The sequence below is a fragment of the Heteronotia binoei genome, chromosome 5, assembly GCF_032191835.1.
Source record: "Heteronotia binoei isolate CCM8104 ecotype False Entrance Well chromosome 5, APGP_CSIRO_Hbin_v1, whole genome shotgun sequence".
NCBI lineage: Eukaryota > Metazoa > Chordata > Lepidosauria > Squamata > Gekkonidae > Heteronotia > Heteronotia binoei.
In genome coordinates this window covers 75,792,982-75,813,634 of record NC_083227.1, presented here as the reverse complement: position 1 = coordinate 75,813,634, position 20,653 = coordinate 75,792,982, and the positions used below count along the sequence as shown (strand labels likewise).

General features: G+C 47.2%; 1 protein-coding gene across 1 annotated transcript in view; it reads left to right on the top strand.

Annotated features, from left to right (window-relative positions):
• The window catches only part of FGD5 (FYVE, RhoGEF and PH domain containing 5), a 272,449-nt gene that overhangs the window by 153,515 nt on the left and 98,281 nt on the right, over positions 1 to 20,653 (top strand). The window contains exons 4-5 of the mRNA XM_060239650.1: positions 10,136 to 10,194; positions 10,307 to 10,337. Coding sequence (XP_060095633.1) covers positions 10,136 to 10,194; positions 10,307 to 10,337 — 90 coding nt within the window. The remainder of the gene's footprint in view (positions 1 to 10,135; positions 10,195 to 10,306; positions 10,338 to 20,653) is intronic.

The following is a 20,653-nucleotide window of genomic DNA, read 5'->3' as shown; positions in this document are numbered from 1 at the left end:
CTCAGTAGGAGAGCAATGTGAACTATTTCTTTTGTACTGTATTCATTCATGCCATCCTGATCCTAATCCAACTTCATATGAGTTATTTTTCTAGGGAAAACTATAGTTTTGTAGATAAACAGATAGCCCTCAGTCTGTGTCATGATACCTTCGCATGTTCTTGACCAGCACACAAAGCATCTTATGTACAAAAGTTAGCAATGCCCAGCCATTTCATGTTTTTCCCTAGGTCCTAGGGCACTAAGCACTATAATGAATGTCAATAAATAAAAAGTAAGTTTGCAACTTACAGATACATACTCTGAACAGCATACTCAAGATTGCTACAGCACAGACCTTGTCTCCAGATTTTGATGCAGTAATTCAGAATAAGAGGTGTCAGTTACCAGAAACTGTTAAAAAAATATTGCAAGTGTGCTAATGTTTTAAGCATGTTTTATTTTAAGTTAAAAATATTTAATTGTATTTGTCTGTGCCCTTTATAAAGTTTATATCTCTGCTACCTAGCATTACATTTTCTGACACACATGGCCCAACAAGGTCTCATTTATGTCAGATCCATCCCTTATAACACATGAGTTCGACACTCCTGGGCCAGTTTTTCCTCCATCCTTTTCCTCAGGAAAGTGCTGCTGGGGGGACGGGAAAGAGGGGGATATAGATGACCATTTGAGCCTTCAGGTTTAATGTGCACTGGATCCAACCCAACGTCTCTCCAGATCATCAGTGTATATTGTCCAGACAACCTGCTGAATCAAACCAGCGATCAACTAGTTCAGCATGCTGCTTCACACAGTAGCCAATCATGTGCCCTAGAAGTCCAGCCAATAGGCCATATATGCCAGGGACTTAATGAGATGTTGCCTCCTAGCTCTGGCCTTCTGAGGTTTTCTGCCTCAGGATATGTAGGTTTTCTTTAGTCACTGTGACTTCTAGTAGCCACTGCATGGACTTATCCTCCACGAATTTATGCAATCTTCTTTTAAAGCCATTCTGTGTTCATGGCCATAGCTACATCCTCTGGCAGTGAATGCCACAGTTTAATTACTCATTACCTCCTTTTGTCCCTTCTGAATTGAGAAGAAAGGGTTTTTTTAATTGAATTGTGGTGTGAGATTCAGACACTTTTAAAGAGCAGTGTTTTGTTTAATGTGAGATTCATATCTACTCAACAATGATGGTATTTGCTGAGAGGTTATTTCCCTCCACCCTTCCTAGTGTGCTGTGAATTGCAGTTCTTAATGATGCCAGGTAGGGTAGTGCCTGAATATAGAAGTTGCAGCTAGGATCACATTGTGAGGGCTTTTTAAAAGAAGCAGGTATCTTGAGGTGTGTGTGTTATTGTACTGCACATTTTCTTCAGGGTTTTTGATGTGTAGAATTCTTTTTTGGCTGGTTTTATGGGTATGACTTTTGCCTATATGCATGTGTGTGCCTTTGAGTTCACTGAAATGTGTGCTTACTGTCATAGTTTTATTTTCCATAGATGTGACTGATCTCTTCTTCGAGTTCCCATTCCCCAAGTGGGAGCTGGGGATCCCTTGATTTTTGGGGCTTCTGCCTGCTGCCAGCCAGCTGGCCAGTGGGGGAAACCCTGCCCCCAGCCGGTGATGTTCCCAACACAATGACATCATGCAGAAGTGACATCATCATGTTGGTGTCATCACATGATGACATTCTGATCTGAGGGCAAAACTCTATGGTTTGGAGGCAATTCTACCATGGATTTTTGCCCTCAAACCAGAGCATTGCTCACACACTTTCATGTGATATCATCACACTCCAGTAGTCCTTCTTATAATACACCATAATTCAAGTAATCTGCTTAATTTATGGTGTATTAAAAGAAGGACTAGTGGAGTGTGATTAATTGAGCTGGTCAGTGCAGTGAGATATGGTGAGGCAAAACAGAGGATGCCAATAAAGACACTGGATTCTCAAAGAAGCACAGCATAAATTCATATCCCTTTGATAAAGGACCGAAACAGACAGTACAGACATTAAAACTGTCAGGGGGCAAATATTGAGAGAACATTTACAAACACTGCAATTATATTGAGTTCATACAGCATCGTCACAGCTCTTTTGGAAAATTGTTTGTAACCATTGTTAAGTGATAAGAACATAAGAACATAAGAGAAGCCATGATAGATCAGGCCAATGGCCCATCCAGTCCAACATTCTGTGTCACACAGCGGCCAAATATATATATCTATATATATATATACACACACACACACACACACTGTGGCTAATAGCCACTGATGGACCTCTGCTCCATATTTTTATCTAAACCCCTCTTTAGATGAAGTGGGGCAGCTCTTCATATTTTAACCACAGCTCTCAGTTGGTTGTTAGAAACCTTGATGGCTGAGAAATCAGAACTCCCTCCATCTCCTTGTTCCCAGAAGTCTGTCTCCGGACACTGTCGTCAGTCTCAGAGTTCATTTCCTGGTTAAACAAACAGTAATTAAACAACACAAGACAGGGCAACGCCTAGAGACACTGTCTCAAAAATTGCCCTAGACAGGCCGTGTGACACTGGGGGTCCTGATGTTTTGACTTTTGGCTCAAGACAAATTAATCACTAATAGAAATACAGACTCTGACAAACTGTATACAACAAGGGAGAGTGGGCCTGGGCCAGTGATGAAATATGCTCTACATCTTGGCAGCTCTCAGCCAAACCATGAATAGAAGACGTGCAGATTGGCCAGTGTTGCTACCCTTCGCATTTCCTGGCCTTTTGGCACCAGTGTGCTTATGAACTTTTTCCTGTGTTCATCTGTCTATTATAGCTGAAAACACTTCAGGCATCTGACAGCTAGTCTACAAAAGCATATGCCATTACGAAAACATTTGCCTTTATCAGTACTATATGTCTTTTTTTCTTTTTTAGTATGTGATCCTTGAGACATCAAATGGTATAGGATAACCCAGTCTCCTTAGATCTTGTAAGCTAAGCAGGGTCAGTACTTGGGTGGGAGACTACCAAAGAAGACTTTACAGAGGAAGGCAATGGCAAACAACTTCTGCTTAATCACTTGCCTTGAAAATCTTGGGGAGCTGCCATAAGTCTGCTGTGACTTGATAGCACTGATGGCTTTTTGTCTGGAAAATTCGATGTGTCAGAATGTAACATTAAACTAAGGATATGGTAGCTTCTGCTTTAGGACTGATTTCCCCCTCTTACCCTGCCACCTTTTTGCCTGATACAGGTCCTCTGTGTGTGTGTGGTAAATGTTAGAAATTAGTGCATGTTGCCATTTAATAATATGGTTTTAAGAGGCCTGCAGGATATATCAGAATATATCAGAAATCCTGACATTTACTGGCAGATTTGAAAGCCAACCAGGTATCTAAAACAGGTCTTGTAATACATTTTCTTTTACTAGTACATTTATAGGTCAACCAAGAACCCCCAGAGGACACACTAGACTTGCTTAATGTAAGAGCCACATAGAATAAACATCAGATGCTTGAGAGCTGCAAGACATGAGTGTCAGATGTTTGAGAGCTGAGGGAGGGAGGGAGGAAGGAAGGAAGGTGTTGAGTATCGGACTCTGCACCCGCGCCGCGCAAGCCGGGACGTCCTCGGGTTACCTGGCGCAGCGCGGGAAAAGTCACCGCCAATCAAGACCAAGCGCGGGAAGTTTAACTGGCCAGGATTGGGCTGGCCAGCAGGGGGGTTGATCCGGGGTGCATGTATATATTAGCGGACCCGGCCGCGTGTTTCTCCAGTTCTGTAATGTATCAGCGATTAAAGACCAATGCCTTTACCACGTCTCGTCTCCCAGTACATTACACTGGCGACGAGGATGGGATCTAGATAGGTCCGGCCGGAGACGAGGAAGGCGAGAGACCGCAGGATCGGGCAGCCCGCCGCCACCATGGCGAACTCGAGCGTAACGACGGGCCATCTTGCGGAATTCAACCCGGAGCACCCCGAGAGATGGGAGACCTACACCGAAAGGGTCGAGTGCTACCTGCGGGCGAACCTGATCGACGATGACGAGAGAAAGAGAGACGTCCTGCTGAGCGTCTGTGGCGAAGAGACCTTCGAGATCGCACGAGGTCTCTCCGCTCCAGCTAAGCTGACGGAGAGGACCTACCGGGAAGTCGTGAGGCTCCTCACGGGCCACTTTTCACCCCAACCGTCCATCGTCGCCCGCCGATTCCTCTTCCACAAGAGGGACCAAAAGTCGGGGGAGACAGCGGCGGTCTACCTGGCGGCCCTTCGGCAGATCGCCGGAAATTGCAACTTTGACAAAAGGGACGAAGCCCTGCGGGACCGTTTCGTCTGGGGCCTCCGCGACGAGCGATTGCAGCAGAAGCTCTTCGCGAAGGAGGAGCTAACGCTACAACAAGCCTTCAACGAGGCAACGGCCTTCGAGAGGGCCACCAAGGCGTTCGGCCAGCCACGAGGTGAAGCAGTCCACCAAGGGGAAACGGAGCCAGAAGACCGAACAGAGGAAGAAGCGTTTCAACTCCGGCGGCCCCAAAGAACGGACACAAGGGCCCCCACTAGACAGCGAGCGACGGAGAGGGCCACCGCCACCACCGGTCCCAGATGCGCCAGCTGCGGCGACCCCCACGAGCGCCGGGACTGCCCGTACCGCAACCTGGACTGCCGCAGCTGCGGAAAGACGGGCCACATCGCTCGGGCTTGCCGGGCCAAGAACAGCCGCCGACAACCATCAGCGCATCACGACTCCCTGGACACCCACACGACGGCATCCACCACTCTGCAGGTATTGAACTTGCCCCTATCGGCCCCAGACAAGGTCAAAATGTCGGTCCTAATCGAGGGCGCCCCCTGCACCATGGAAGTGGACTCGGGTTCCTCCATCTCCATCATTTCGGAGGAAACCCTCAAGAAACTATGCCCCCACCGCCGCCTTCAAACGAGGCCAGCGGACTTCGTACTGAGGGACTTTCAGAAGAACCCAGTACACATCGTGGGGTGGGCCCGGGTGCATGTGGAAAGAAGGGGTTTCAGAGGGCCCCTGGACATCCTAGTGGTCAAGCGCCAACTGACCACACTTCTAGGGTTGGCTTGGTTCAATCCCCTGGGGATCCAGCTGGTGGGGGTGGACCACTTGCAGGCAAGCAATTTCGACGGGGTCTGCCATGAGTTCCCCGAGGTCTTTGATGGGTCTTTGGGGAGCTATAAGGGTCCGCCCATCACCCTACCGATTGACCCAATGGTCAGGCCCATAAGGCTTAAAGCGAGGCGCGTCCCGTTCGCCCTTAAGCCTAAAATAGAGGCAGAACTGGACCGCCTAACGGCCCAGGGCGTCCTAGAACCGGTAACATACGCGGAATGGGAAACCCCCATAGTAACGCCCGTCAAACCCAATGGGGAGGTGAGGATCTGCGCTGACTACAAGTGCACGATCAATAAGGCGCTACAAGACAACCCCTACCCAGTCCCGGTGGTCAGCCACGTCCTAGCAGCGCTAGCCGGGGCGAAGGTTTTTGGGAAGCTGGACTTAGCACAAGCATACCAGCAACTGCCGGTCGACGCTAAGACAGCGGAGGCGCAGACGATCGTGACCCACAGGGGCGCGTTCAGGGTTAAACGGCTGCAGTTCGGGGTCAGTGTGGCTCCGGGGATATTCCAGAGCATAATGGACTCTCTCCTTAAAGGGATCCCCGGAGTTCAACCCTTCTTTGACGACGTTTTAATCGCCGCCCCCAATGAAGGAGAGTTCTGCTGCCGCCTGCGCGAGGTCCTCAGGCGGTTCCAAGCGGCGGGGCTGAGAGTCAAAAAGGAGAAATGTTTGTTAGGGGTCCCGCGAGTGGAGTTCCTGGGGTTCGCCGTGGACGCGGCGGGGATACACCCGACGGCGGACAAGACCAGGGCCATAGTCCAGGCTCCTGCGCCCAAATGCAAGGCAGAACTACAGAGTTTTTTAGGATTGTTGAACTTTTATCACACGTTCCTACCGCACAAAGCCGCCGTAGCGGAACCGTTGCACCGTTTGCTGGATAAACAGGCCCCGTGGGTCTGGGGCCAACGCCAAGCCGCGGCGTTCCAAGCGGTGAAGGACCTCTTGGTCTCTAACGCGGTACTTCACCACTACGACGAAAACCTACCCCTGATCCTAGCTTGCGACGCCTCCCCCTACGGAGTAGGAGCGGTTTTGGGGCACCAACTCCCGGACGGGAGGGAAGTGCCAGTCGCGTACTATTCACGGACTCTATCTCCAGCGGAGCGGAACTACGCTCAAATTGACAAGGAGGCCTTGGCGATCGTGGCGGGGGTGCACAAGTTCAACGACTACCTCTACGGTAGGCGTTTCACCATCGCCACGGACCACAAGCCGCTCCTGGGCCTCCTAGCTCCAGACCGTCAGACCCCCCAAATCCTATCCCAGAGGGTCCTGAGGTGGAACCAGTTCCTGAACTCCTACACGTATGAACTGATCCACCGCCCGGGTAAAGCCATGGGACACGCCGATGCCCTCAGCCGCCTGCCGCTCCCCATGACAGAACCGGATCCCGCCCCGGCACATGGGGTAATGCTCATTGAATCGCTCCCCGAGCGCCCCCTGCACGCGGCGGAGGTGGCTAGGGCAACAGGGAGGGACCGCATCCTGGCACGGGTCAGGGACTGGGTGGGGAGGGGGTGGCCATCTGGCAAAGTCGAAGACGCGTTCAGGCCATTCGCGTCCAGGAAGGACGAGCTATCAACCCACAAGGGGTGTGTGCTTTGGGGCAGTCGGGTGGTGGTTCCCCCCCCTTGCGCAAGCAGGTGCTGGAAGACCTCCACGAGACCCACCCGGGCATCGTGAGGATGAAAGCCCTGGCCCGTAGTTATGTGTGGTGGCCGGGCATGGATGAGGAGATAGAGGGGTGGGTGAGGAGGTGCCAACCCTGCCAAGAATCCCGGCCCGATCCCCCATCAGCCCCGGTCCACAGATGGGAGTCTAACAGGCGACCATGGTCCCGCCTCCACTTAGATTTTGCAGGCCCGTATCAGGGCCAAATCTTTTTTATACTTGTGGATGCCTACACAAAATGGCTGGAGGTGATTCCAGTAGCCTCAACCTCCACAGCAGCAGCCGTCCGGGCACTCAGGAGGGTCCTATGCACGCACGGGATCCCAGACACCCTGGTGACGGATAACGGTACTGCATTCACCTCCCGGGAATTCCGGGAGTTCACGGAGAGGTACCTCATACGACACATAAGATCCGCACCCTTCCATCCGGCCACCAACGGCCAGGCAGAGCGGATGGTGCGGACCACCAAGGAAGCACTGGGGAGAATAGTACAAGGGGATTGGGACCACCGCCTCTCAGCCTTCCTGTTCCACAACAGGATCACCCCAAACCCTATAACGGGATCCAGCCCCGCAGAACTGCTTATGGGGAGGAAACTGACAACACGCCTAGACAGGCTGCACCCCGACCGGGCCCCCGAGGTCCGCGGGTCCCCAGAGGTCCGGGAGGCGGTGCGGGGGTTCTTTCCGGGTGACCCGGTATACGCGAAGAACTTCGCAAGCGGTCCCGAGTGGGTCGCGGGGAGAGTCCTTAGGGTGACAGGTTCCAGGTCATACGAGGTGACCACCGAGGGGGGCCAGGTACTAAGGCGGCACATAGATCAGCTGCGCCGCCGCACCCTACCCGAAGAAACAGAGGAGGTAGGGAATAGGGATCCGCGGGCAACCGAAGGTCCGGAAGGGCGCTCGCCAATACAGGAACTACCCACTTATGACGCCCCCAGAGACACCGAACCAGAGCCGGAGCCTGAAACAGACCCCAACATCCCGCAGCCAGAAGCAGCATCGCCCACAACGGAACCAGCCTCCGCACCAAGAGCGACCCCGAGGAGATCGACACGGGAACGGAGAGCACCGGCGTACCTCCGGGACTATGTGGTTTAAACTAAGGGGGGAGGAGTGTTGAGTATCGGACTCTGCACCCGCGCCGCGCAAGCCGGGACGTCCTCGGGTTACCTGGCGCAGCGCGGGAAAAGTCACCGCCAATCAAGACCAAGCGCGGGAAGTTTAACTGGCCAGGATTGGGCTGGCCAGCAGGGGGGTTGATCCGGGGTGCATGTATATATTAGCGGACCCGGCCGCGTGTTTCTCCAGTTCTGTAATGTATCAGCGATTAAAGACCAATGCCTTTACCACGTCTCGTCTCCCAGTACATTACAGAAGGAAAATAGGTGGGAGGGTGGGAGAGGTGGGGGAAAAAGCAACTAAACTTTAAATGCATTCTCCAAGCTGCTGGCTGGCTTGGCTTTTAGAAGTGATTTAAAGAGACAAATGCCTTCTAGTCAGTCAATGGGGTGGTGGATGGCTTTGAGAGCCACACAATATGAGCCACAGTTTGGCCACCCCTGCACTAGACACTTGTCAGAAAATTCAGTTGTAACCTAGGAACTCCTACACCTCTGAATTTTTCTTAGGATGTGGGAGGGGGTTCTGGTAATTTCACCTCATTTTGGAACTACAGTTTGCCTTAAGGGACATTCAGAATGGTCTGAAAGATACATGTCTTTTGCTGAGATCAGTAGTCCATGGTGTGCCTCCAGTGATGCCAAGGTCTAGAGGCCCACAAACCTGTCACTGTTTGTTCCTTCATGGGAACTCAGGGCTTCTTCAGATAACAGGTCAAAAGGGAGTAGCAGTAAGGATGGAAACAGTTCAAGGTGCCGTCCTCCAGCATGTGAGACTGGTTTCTCTTCTGACTTCTGGCACAGTGGTCAGCAAAGTAGGTCCTCTTGACTGTACCCACTAGATAAAAAAAACAAGAGCAGTTAAGGAATGAAGAATGGTATGTCAGGGCTGGGATTTCCATTTTGTTTTCCAAAATCTGAGCCTGCGTATGATACAGAAGTGTGGCAGATGCTTTTTTTTATTATTTAAACACTATTTCTGAGGTGAAGGATAAATACTGAGACCGATTTCCCACTCACCTTACACCGCTCTCACGTTCCTCTTCTCAGCAGGGCTTCCTTCCAATTCCACACTATCTGCCCTGGGGCTGCAATTAGTGTTGGCTTTTTCACACAGCAAACAGAAACCTCTAAAAACCAGTTTCTGTTTGCTGCGCGAAAAAGCCAACACTAGTTGCAGCCCCGTGGCAGACAGTGTGAAATTAGAAGGAGGCCCCACTGAGAAGAGAAACATGAGAGCGGCATAAGGCGAGTGGTAAATTGGTCTGGGATATTTAAAGTGTATTCTCTATTGTTGATATATACCCAAATGTAGGTTATACAATGCATGTTTTCATATTCATGAAAAGAAAAAACTTCAGTGTCAAATTTGATTTATGGGATCATCAAGCAAAGATACAAGACAAACTCAAGTAAAGTGATAGAGTAAAGCATGGACCATTTGCTTTATAATACATTAAATTTAAAAAATTGCTTATTTTCAGTTGGAACAAATACAGTCTAAGAAGCGACTCCAGTTCTTTCTGAACCTGTCTTTTTCTCTCCATTGTATATGAAGCTAACATATATGAACCCATTAAGCTGCTGTATGTTTAACCTGATCACTGGTCCACAGAGCCCTGTATTGTCTACTCTAATTGGCGGTGACTCTCCAAGGCCTTGGGCAGATAGCCTTTCCCAGCTCTGCTACCTGAGACCTTTTCCTAATTGGAAATGATAGCAGTTGGTCTTTTTGCACACAAAGCATACATTTGATCGCTGAATTACAAGTCTTCTCTTGTGGTTTTATTATCCACTGTGTTTTAGTAGCTGATAGCAGAGCTATCCAATATTGCTCTACTAATCCCTTGCAGTAACTATCATAATGAGGAACTTTAGATCATGACTTCAGTGGTGTTCCTTCAAAAAGTAAATCAGTTTTAAGAGTTATACAGTTCTTTATACTTCACTGTCTTCGATGTCTTTCTTCAGGAGGTTGCTCTCTTGGACGTCTTTGCCACAAACGACCAACATTTTCCATTAAACGTTATGTATCCATTGTGGCAGTAAAGCACGACAGTGACATTGTGTTGGTTTGCTGTATGTATCAGATGTCTAAAATTAGCCTCTAGTTGACCTCGACATCTCTAGATTAGCAAATCCAAACAGTGTGCAGATTGCTATTTTACTTTCTTTGCCAAGGAGCTGGAGCAGTTCTTATCCTTGTGCTTTTTGTTTTTAACAGAAAGAAGGACAATCGAGAGCTCACCTCATTGCCCAGGAACTTGTGTCTTCAGAGAAAGTGTGAGTCCGCAAGCTAAAATCTGGTTTGCTGTTATCTTCTTGCTCATTCCACAGTGATTCATTCAGCTCTCACTGGATGGCAATTAATAAAACTGTTGTCTCTTTTCCATAGATATGTGGAAATGCTCCAGCAGTTGCATATGGTGAGTAAATCATTTTAATTGCTGGAAACCTAATTGCCCTCTTACTTAGAGATAATTTAGGAGACAGAAAAAGCATTGAAGAGGCTGAGGTGAACTCTGTGAGGAGTGGCTTGTTGCTTGTCATGCAGAAACGCTCACTGAAGCATTGCAAAGAAGTCTGTCTTGTGATAAAGCAAGCCTTCTTCCTTTACACATGCCGAAAGTCTGGAGCACTTCATCAGTACAAATGGATTCTTGGCCCTATAGCTTGCCAGGGGAATTTGCCTGAGGAGAATCATTCTCTTGAAAATTATCCCATGGGTAGAGGAGAAAGACATTCAGAAAGAGACTACAACTGATTTGGAAACGTTAGGTCTGAAAGAGAGCTAAGCAAGTTGACAGTACGCTAGATGAAAATTGATGGCCTTTAGTTGAAGGAAGATTGTTTTAGGCATGGAACAAGTCACTGGAATTATTCTTGTACCTCACTATACTCAGAAGTATGTTTCATGATTGAACAATATACTAGCTGGATTTTTGGTGCAAATCTCACTTGGATTCTGGAACTGTACCTTGCACAGGTTTATTGTGGAACAAAAAGCTTGTGTTATTTTTTTCATACAAGGCACATTTGCAGTAATGGGAATACCTTATGGGATTCGTCTTGTCAGTGCAAAATCCCTAGATAATTAGCAAGTCAAATAGCTGTCTTGCTCTTAACCAATTAATCAATTAGTTAGCTGATTAGTAAATACCACAGGGTTGTCCCTGGAAATTATGTTTAATGAAGACAGATGAAGATGACAGTTAACATTGGCTAAATAGATCTAAACAGATCATGTACTGTAAAGAAAATAATCTAAAATGCATTGCCTGAAACAGTCTGATGGAAATGTTGTGTCTATAGCAGGGGTGGGCAAACTGTGGCTTGGGAGCCACATGTGGCTCTTTCACGCATACTGTGTGGCTCTTGAAGCCCCTAATACTCTGTTGGTCGGCTTGGAGAAGGCATTTGTCCCTTTCAATCACTTCTCCAAGCCAAACCAGCCAGGGACTTGGGAGAATGTATTTAAAGTTGCTCTCTTTCCACCCCCCATCTTTTACTTTCTTTCCACCTTTCCTTCCTTTCTTGCAGCTCTCGAATGTCTGACATTCATGTCTTGCGGCTCTTAAACATCTGACACTTATTCTATGTGGCTCTTAGGTTAAGCAAGTTTGGCTACCCCTGGTCTATAGCATAGGATTATCTCTGTGATTGGCCAAAGAGATTAACATAAAGTGCCAGTGGCACTCACCATCCTTACTGTGGATTCCTTCACTCATTATCTTATAACCTTTCCAGTCTAACATCATCCATCTGTTGTGATGTGAGCGCCTCTGGTGGCAAATTTGAATCTAGACAGACTGGATATTCATCTTGACTTCTTTCACTTCTGCCTTGCTAAGGATTCTTGGAAACATTAGGTGATGTTGAGCTGATCAGATGTATCTTCACTCAGAATGAAGAAAATCAAAGTAGGTTGGATGTTAGGATATTTTATTCCTTGCCTCATATCCAGAATACTGGTAATGGTTACATGTTCCATTTTTCTGACCGCTGATGTACCTCTTACACATGTTCCTTTTACACATCTCTCCCTGTTTCTTTTGGCATGCTTGCCAAATCTACAGGTCTCAGATGACATACAGCATGCAACCACCTGATAGCAAACATTTGGAAGGATATACAATACATATTTGGCATACTGTATATGACCAAGGAGTGTTGAGCTTGAGAAGCCAATTTCATGGGATAGCCCCTTGTTCCACTTTTACTCATTGGCTTCCCTTTAAGGCCCACCCTTTCCTTGTCCAATGGGCATTAATGCCAACAGAGGGTAAGAGGATAAAGAAGGGGAAATGGCTTTAGACAACTCTGAGGCTTCCCCCTCTCCAACTCCATAGTCTGGCCTTTGGCCACCTTGCTGCACAATGCAAGTGAGTCTCCTTAGGCTTCAGAAATGGGACAGGAAGGGGGTTGGCTCCACCTTGTTCCATCTCCATTCTGCTGGTCAATAGCTCTCTCTCTTTCTCTACCCCAGAGTTGTGCTCTGTCTCCTCCTTGGCCATTCAACAAGAACCTGTCTTTAAAGGGCCAAATAGCCCTGCCCCTTCCCTGGGCATACCTGGACTCTCCCTAAGGGAGGGCAGTGATTTGGCTCTCCTCTCACCCCTATTGGGCTTCTAGATGGCCCCTCCCTCCTACCCCACTGTCTATGCCAGCTTTCAATCCCCACCCATGCTTTCCCCTGACTGCTATTGGGCTTACTCAGCCTTGTGCAGGCCTCTCTGGCCCCATCCTGGTTTCTGCCTTGACTGTGAAGGCTTCTGTCTTTTCTGGGCTGCTCCATTGTTGATCTCCAGCTAGTTTTTCCATCTGCGCCTGAAGTTATGGTGCCAGACAAGGTAGCTGCTGGACTTTTTGTTGGTGGGGGGTGGCGCTTCTGGGAGTGAGAACCCAAGGTTGGATGCCCCTGCTTTTATCTACAGAGTCTTCTTTGGTGGTCTCCATCCAAGTCCCAGCTGGTTCAGGTCTGATCAGATAGGGCTGCATCATATCACCTTCTCTCCCAGGTTTGTCAGGATAAAGATCAGTCTGTATCCTAAATGAAAAAGTATCCTCCAGAACTGCTGCTTGTTATCTTGGAAGGCTACCTGTCCAAAGAGTCTTAATAGCAATATCATCTGGAAATTCAGAGGGGAAATGGGTGTGTTGGGTTATTCTCATTCAGTAGTTCCATTTTCTTCTGCCTGTGAAACCCATCAGTTATGATTAGAATGTGATTTTTTTTTTGCCCTTACCTACTTTTAAGCTCACAGTTGTACCCAACAGTTCTTTTTTTTATGCCTGTGTTTAGAAAATGCATTTGGAAATAAGTAGAAATTCTCTTATGTGTACACTACTTTCTGTCTGGAAACACCAACAGACTAAGTTGTTGGCAACACTGCACTAAAAAGTATTAAACCGTTCAGTATAAAGTTAGAACTCATTGTCTAATGACGTGAAAACTCAGCCTGTACACTAACTGCAATCAGTGAAGTGCATGTAAGTTGATGAAAATAAACTGTATGATTCTTTGCCTAGTCTCCAAAACACCTACGTCTCTCTGCTATCCCATAGGTAAATAAGTATACCTTTTTTTTGTACAGCTGATGCATACTGCAGATGCTCAGTACCATTAGATGCTGGTCTGTTTGCCAATAGCAACATTTTGTTAAAAGGGAAAAGGGAAATTGACCTTGTATTCATGATTATTTAAACACACAGAATGGCCAATTAGTATGATTGCAGTGGGAAAGGGACAGAGCTGCTAAGTTGCTTGTAGAGGTCTTGCGAATCACTAATGGAGCAGGTGGGGGGGGTTCTTTCTATTAAAGGCTTTGGTCTAGTCATAGAATGATGTGCAAATGATCTCAGGTGGTAATTTCATCTAATTCTGAACATGGCTCCAAAAATAGAAAAATGAAGTTGTGTACAGGTAGAAGGGGATTTTCTATAAATCTGTGGGAAGACCCAGGTTTGCAGAAAAAACCCATAAAAGTTTCAAAAAAATTAAATCCCCAAACCAGAAAAGTGAAGGTTGCACTTTATCAGAGTTGCCATCCTCCAGGTCAGACCTGAAGATCTCCAGGAATAACAACTGATCTCCAAACTGTAGAAATCACTTTCTTGGATAAAATGGAGAGTGGAATCTATGGCATTATATCCAGCTGAGGTTCCTTCCCTTCCCCAAACCTTGACTTTCCCAGGCTCCACCCATAAATCTTCAAGAATGCCGTAAACCATATTTAGCAACCCAGCATGTGTAGCCATCACATTACAACTTTTTTAAAAAATGTAAAGATTTCACAAGATCACAGTAAGCATTACAACCAGCAGGGCCTTTTTTTTTTTTTTAAGCAGGAACGCACTGGAATGCCGTTCTGACTGGCTTGGTGCAAATGAGTTCCTGCTGGGCTTTTTCTACAAAAAAGCCCTGTGCAAAACAATGGTGACATCAGGGTGTGTGGTCTAATATGCAAACGAGTTCCTGCTGGGCTTTTTCTTCAAAAGAAGCATTGACAACCAGGAATTTCAAAACTAATACGATTAGACAGGTACTCAAAAAAAAATCTCTGTCATCGCTGTCATAGTTCTTTGATATGCCTTAACTACGAAACGGCTAACTAAAAAGCCATCTGGGCTTCCAGGTGCTCCTCCATCTTTCCTCCTTTATTTGTTATCTAAGTTTTTCCAGGAATCCCTCACACTTGTATATGTGCTATTAGTTCCCTGTGCTATTTTTTTTTTGGCAGTGGAAATTATGGAAGCTATGATGATCAATTGAAAAATAATATGGAAGCTTCAATATTGGGGGTTATTTTATAAAACCCAGATTCATAGGCCTTTCCCCAAAGAACAGAACCATTTTCAGATATTCATTTGTGGACCCCCCCCCCCCCCCCAGCCATGCTGAATCGGAGCAAACTGCCACTCATAATCCTCCAGATATCTGTGGATGCCATTACTGCGTTGTCAGCAAAGGACTCTCCCCCACACCTGCTGCTTGGGGGAAGATGGGGCAGGGAATGACAGGGAGCTGTCAGGGAGGGAGCTGGCAGTTCTACCCTGAGTTAAGATTTAAAAAAAAAAACAAAAAACAAGCAATAAGATCAATTGCATAATATTTCCTCAAGTCCTGTTCATAGATTAGCTGTCCAATGCCTGCTTGAAGACAAGCCTCTCTTAAAGAGGCAGTGGTCCACCCTCTCTTGAAAAAGTCCACTCTAGATCCGGCCAAATTAGCACATTACTGGCTGGTCTCGAATTTACCCTTTTTGGGTAAAATTATTGAGAGGGCAGTAGCACTACAGCTACAGAGCTTTCTGGAGGATGCTTCTGTCTTAGATCCAGCTTCCGTCCAGACCATGGGACAGAGACAGTTTTGGTCGCCCTGGTGGATGACCTCCAGCAGCATCTGGGTCGAGGTGGCTCAGCGGTACTGATGTTGTTAGACCTATCAGCTGTGTTTGATACGGTCGACCATCAGCTAGTGACCCACTGTCTTGCCGACACAGGGATCCAGGGCCTTACAGAGGCTTTCCTCTTTCCTTTGCGGTCGGGGACAAAGGGTATCAATTGGGGGAGAATCGTCTCGGAGACACACTCTTAACTGTGGTGTGCCTCAGGGAGCGGTTCTATCCCTGATGCTGTTTAACATCTATATGTGACCCCTGCCCAGATTTCCCGGAGGTAGGGGCTGGGTTGCCACCAGTATGCCGATGACACCCAGCTCTATCTACTGATGGACAGCCAATCTGACAATGTCCCAGAAAACCTGGACCAAGCACTGCAAGCTGTGGCTGGATGGCTTAAACTGGGCCGACTGAAGCTGAATCCGATGAAGACAGAGGTCCTTTGCCTGAGTCGCGGCGGTCTGTGTCAGGGAATTCCCCTACCAACTTTTGATGGTGCGCCACTGACAACGACACAGGTCAGAAGTTTGGGGGTGCTACTGGAGTCCTCCTTGACCATGGAGGCCCAGATAGCAGCAACTGTGAAATCCGCCTTTTTCATCTTAGGTGGGTGAAACACTTGGCTCCTTTCCTTGACCAAAGCAACCTGGCAACGGTGATCCATGCAACCGTCACCTCAAGATTGGACTACTGTAATGCCCTCTACATGGGGCTGCTCTTGTCATAAACCTGGAAACTACAGCTAGTGCAGAATGTGGCAGCCAGGCTGTCATTGGGGCTGCCCAGGTGGGAGCACATACAGCCGGAGCTGCAAAAACTGCACTAGCTGCCAATAGTATTCTGGATTCGCTACAAGGTGCTGGTCATTACCTTTAAAGCCCTTTATGGCCGAGGACCTGCCTACCTGAGGGACCATCTGTCCCCACACATTCCCCAGAGGGTACTAAAATTGGGAACTCAACATCTTTTAGTGATCCCTGGGTTGAGAGAGGCAAGACTGATGACTACCAGGGATTCTACCTTCTCAGTAGCAGCCCCCCACTGGTGGAACCAGCTGCTAGAAGATGTTAGGGCCTTGTGGGACCTTGCTCAGTTCTGCAAGGCCTCTAAGACCATAGCCTTCTGGCTTGCTTTCAGCTGACCTTTGAGACCTACAGCAGCAGGAGGAATCCAGGAAATATTGACGTCATTGTAACTAAATAACACCAAAATGCTATTAGCACCAACTGTTTTAAATTGTTTTATTAATTAATTGATTTTATTATTATGAGGTACCAATATGTTAGTTTTTATTGTTATTATGACTAATGTTGTAAGCCGCCCTGAGCCTGCCTTGGCGGGGAGGGTGGAGTATAAATTTATTAAACTAAACTAAACTTAACTTGAAAAGTCTTACATTTCTTTTGAAATATAAATAGCATAGAGACACTCCTCAGCTCTTCTTTGAGAGCATTCAGTAATGCTGAAGCCACCACTGAAAAAGCCTGCACTGTGGCTGATCAGAAAGTTTAAAGGGAGATCTCAACCAAGCAGAAGCCTGGGAGGATCTGAGGTGTCAAACAGGATTAGGCCGATATTGTCTGTTTTTGTAACTAAGTTGTAGAAGAATTGATGTATAGGGAAAATATTTTTGAATAAACTATTCTCTCTATTTTATTATCGCCATCCCTGCCAACACCATTTTTTCAAAGGGTAAATGCTATTTTTAAACTTATTAGATCTTTATTTCTTCTGTTACATCTCAATAAATGAAACAAAAGTGTACCACACCTTAAGCCAGAAAAAGTAAAGCCTTTTTCTTAAGGGCCCAAGGACACCTCTCCCCCCTCTCCAAACGGATCACCACCCTATTTAGCATAAATCTATTTGGCCTTTCTGTAAAGGTTTTAATAGTTTGATTGATTGCCAAAATGATGACATTTTCATACAGCCACTCTGTTATTTAACTGGAAGAGTGGAAATGTTGTGTGAGTTCAAACTGTATATCAGCTGGTAGTTTAAAAATAAAGAATGTGATGGTAATCTAGCAGTTTAGTTGCTGTTTATCCCATTTTAATCATTATTATTTTAAGGACACCAGCAAACTGAGGAATGTAGGGAGAGAGAAAACTGAAGGAACTGACCAAAATTACTTTAGAGAACCCTAAGAACAAGTTTTCATGTATGTATATTCATCACTTGACAAGTGCAATGTCAAGTGATGACTTCCTTGTGAACCAGAGCCAATACCAGATGAAGAATTCCCATAAGACACCTTCACATAGATGTTCTTCTGTTGTTTTGGCCCCGAAGTGTAGCAGTTTTTCTTTTAATTTCTTCATGTCAAATTTATTGTCCTTTCATGGATTCCTCATAGTTTCTCCATGATTTTCAAGATATTATCAAAGGTGATTTGAGAAAGCATAAGAAACAATGAGGAAACCATGGAAATAAAATAAATGACAATGTTCTAAGGAAACTCACAGAAAAAAATACTGCAATTTAGAACCCAAACTTTAGGAAAGACTTCGTTGAAAATCTAGAGTTACCAACCTCCAGGTAGTGGCTGGAGTTCACAACCTCCAGGTAGTGGCTGGATTACAGTTGATCTCCAGACGACACAGATAAGTTCTTCTGGAAAAAATGGCTGCTTTGGAAGGGGACTCTATATCCCATGAAAATCCCTTTCTCCTCAATCTCCACCCCCCCCCCAAAAAAAATCTCCAGGTATTTTCTAATCTTGTAAACCAAAATGCCCTCAAAATGAGATTGGGGAATTGACAGGTGGGCAGCTGGCTTAAAAAGGATCTTGAATCTATGTATACAGGATTCCACTTCCAGAAATTATTGCTTAAATTGCCAAGGACACTAATTAAGTAAAAACAATTAAAATTTATTGTAGAAAAATGTAGACACACATACAAGATAATAAACTCATAAAACATACATACAGTCCTAAGAAAAATAGAGAGATGCAGAGACATCTCAAGGATGGACAAACAGGGTGATAATTACTGATCATAGTCTTCAAGGAAGGCTCCAATGGTGACAAACGAGGACTAGGGGGAGGGGACCCTCAACTGATCAGGAATCGAGGATGTATCTAGACAGCGGAACTGGGGTACTGCTAGATGCACACCTGTGAGGAGCTGGACCACAGATTATAAGGACTCAAAATGAGATTGGGGAATTGACAGGTGGGCAGCTGGCTTAAAAAGGATCTTGAATCTATGTATACAGGATTCCACTTCCAGAAATTATTGCTTAAATTGCCAAGGACACTAATTAAGTAAAAACAATTAAAATTTATTGTAGAAAAATGTAGACACACATACAAGATAATAAACTCATAAAACATACATACAGTCCTAAGAAAAATAGAGAGATGCAGAGACATCTCAAGGATGGACAAACAGGGTGATAATTACTGATCATAGTCTTCAAGGAAGGCTCCAATGGTGACAAACGAGGACTAGGGGGAGGGGACCCTCAACTGATCAGGAATCGAGGATGTATCTAGACAGCGGAACTGGGGTACTGCTAGATGCACACCTGTGAGGAGCTGGACCACAGATTATAAGGACTACCTTGAGCCCTTAGGGGATGGGAGGTACAAGGGCGGATGACAGGTGGTCCGCTGGTACATGACCTCAGAAAAGGGGAGGCTCTGCAATGACCATAAGGCCTGGACTTATGCAGTAGCCAATAGCCAGTTAATTGGCGGTCCCTGATTGGATGCTCATTGCTAGCCAATGAGCAGACTTTGCCTTAGTTACCTGATTGGACTTCCAGGTAACAATGGGCCAGGGGGGAGCCTCCAGGATGACCATTAAGGGAAAGAATGGGAAAAATTATTAAGGTGGGGGGTACTTAAGTCTATCAAACTTATCTAAAAAGGTGACAATAGATGGCCAAATTGCTACCTAGGTAACACCCGGTCTATACAAAGAAACATGGCTCTGGGTGAAGATGTTCTTCCTCCTCTTCGATCTTCTATTGGCACCAGTCTTTGTCTTGAGTTCCGTTGGACAAAGGCTTAGGCGGTCTGGCAGGATCCACGCCTAAGATAAGCTTGATGGCTTTATGCATCGGTGACATCTGTTGAGTACGTGAGCCTCCTGCTTCGCTGTTATGGAATTTGACACTGTAGGAAGATAGCTGCTGGTGGTGTTAGCCTCCCAAGATGGATTCTATGGTTGAGGCTGGAAACCGCTTGCCTAGACAGTTCCTGGTGGCTCACCTTCTTCCGCTACAACGGCTGAGATAGGGATCGCACGGAGCAATTGGAAACCATCTGATCTTCTTCGTGGTCATCTGTGCAGTCACACTGATGGGAGAAGGCACCGGCGCCGATCACGATCGGTAACTTCAAAGCCGCGGATTTCCGCGCCCCCGTCCCGGTGCACATGCGCAGGCACTCCCCTACCCTGCGCATGCCCACCAGTACAGGAGCGGACATCCCGCCAGTTCTCTTCTGACCGCCGCTGAGATCAGTCAATCTTCCCTACGGTTGGTGGATTTCTTCATTGCTTGTTGGATTCCTGTTACTAATACTTTGTTTTTTCCTTAACCTTCATCTGTGAGTGGGGAGAAGTAGGGCGTTTATTTTTCCTATTTCCAGTGCCCCCTTTTCCCTCCCCCCCCTCTCTCCCCCTCGCCCCCGCGCCTTCCGCGTATGGAAAAGTGCTGGGGATTTTTCAAAAGGTGCAGAAAGTGTGGCAGCAAAATCGCCCCTTCGGACGGCCACACCCTGTGCTTGTTGTGCCTGGGAGAAATGCATAAGCCGGACTCGTGTGCCCATTGCACTAAGTTCTCCAGGCAAACGAGGAAGAATCGGGCGGCTCGCCTTGCTGCAGCCTTGATAGAACAAGCGCTGTCTCCTCGTAAAATGGCGGCGTCATCAGAAAGTGCGCCAAAGTCTTCGGTGTTGGTGGTCGATACCGACAAGACTTCCTCCGACGCCGATCGCCCCCAAAAGAGAGTGGGCTCGGCCTCGAGATTGAATGCCTCCACACCGGCAAAGAAGCCCAAGGAGGACAAAGGAGCTTCTTCGGAGCCGAAGAAGAAGGGGGATAAGCTGAAGCATGCCAAACCCACTTCTCGCTCCTCGCCGAGGTCCCCGCCGGAACCGACAGACCTCATCGTTCCGCCGCTAAAACTCCTTGCCTCTCCATGTCATCGACAGAGTCCACCGATGCTGCAGTCGATGTCGACGCAAATCGCGATCTCATCAGACTCCGACCGTGACCTGAACCTGGCCCAACGCTCGGGGAGAGAGGAGAGTCCTTTGGACCTCGTGCAAGTCGACAAGAGCAGCTCGCAGGATCGTTCCGACAAGGTCCGGAGGGAGCGATCCCGAAGCC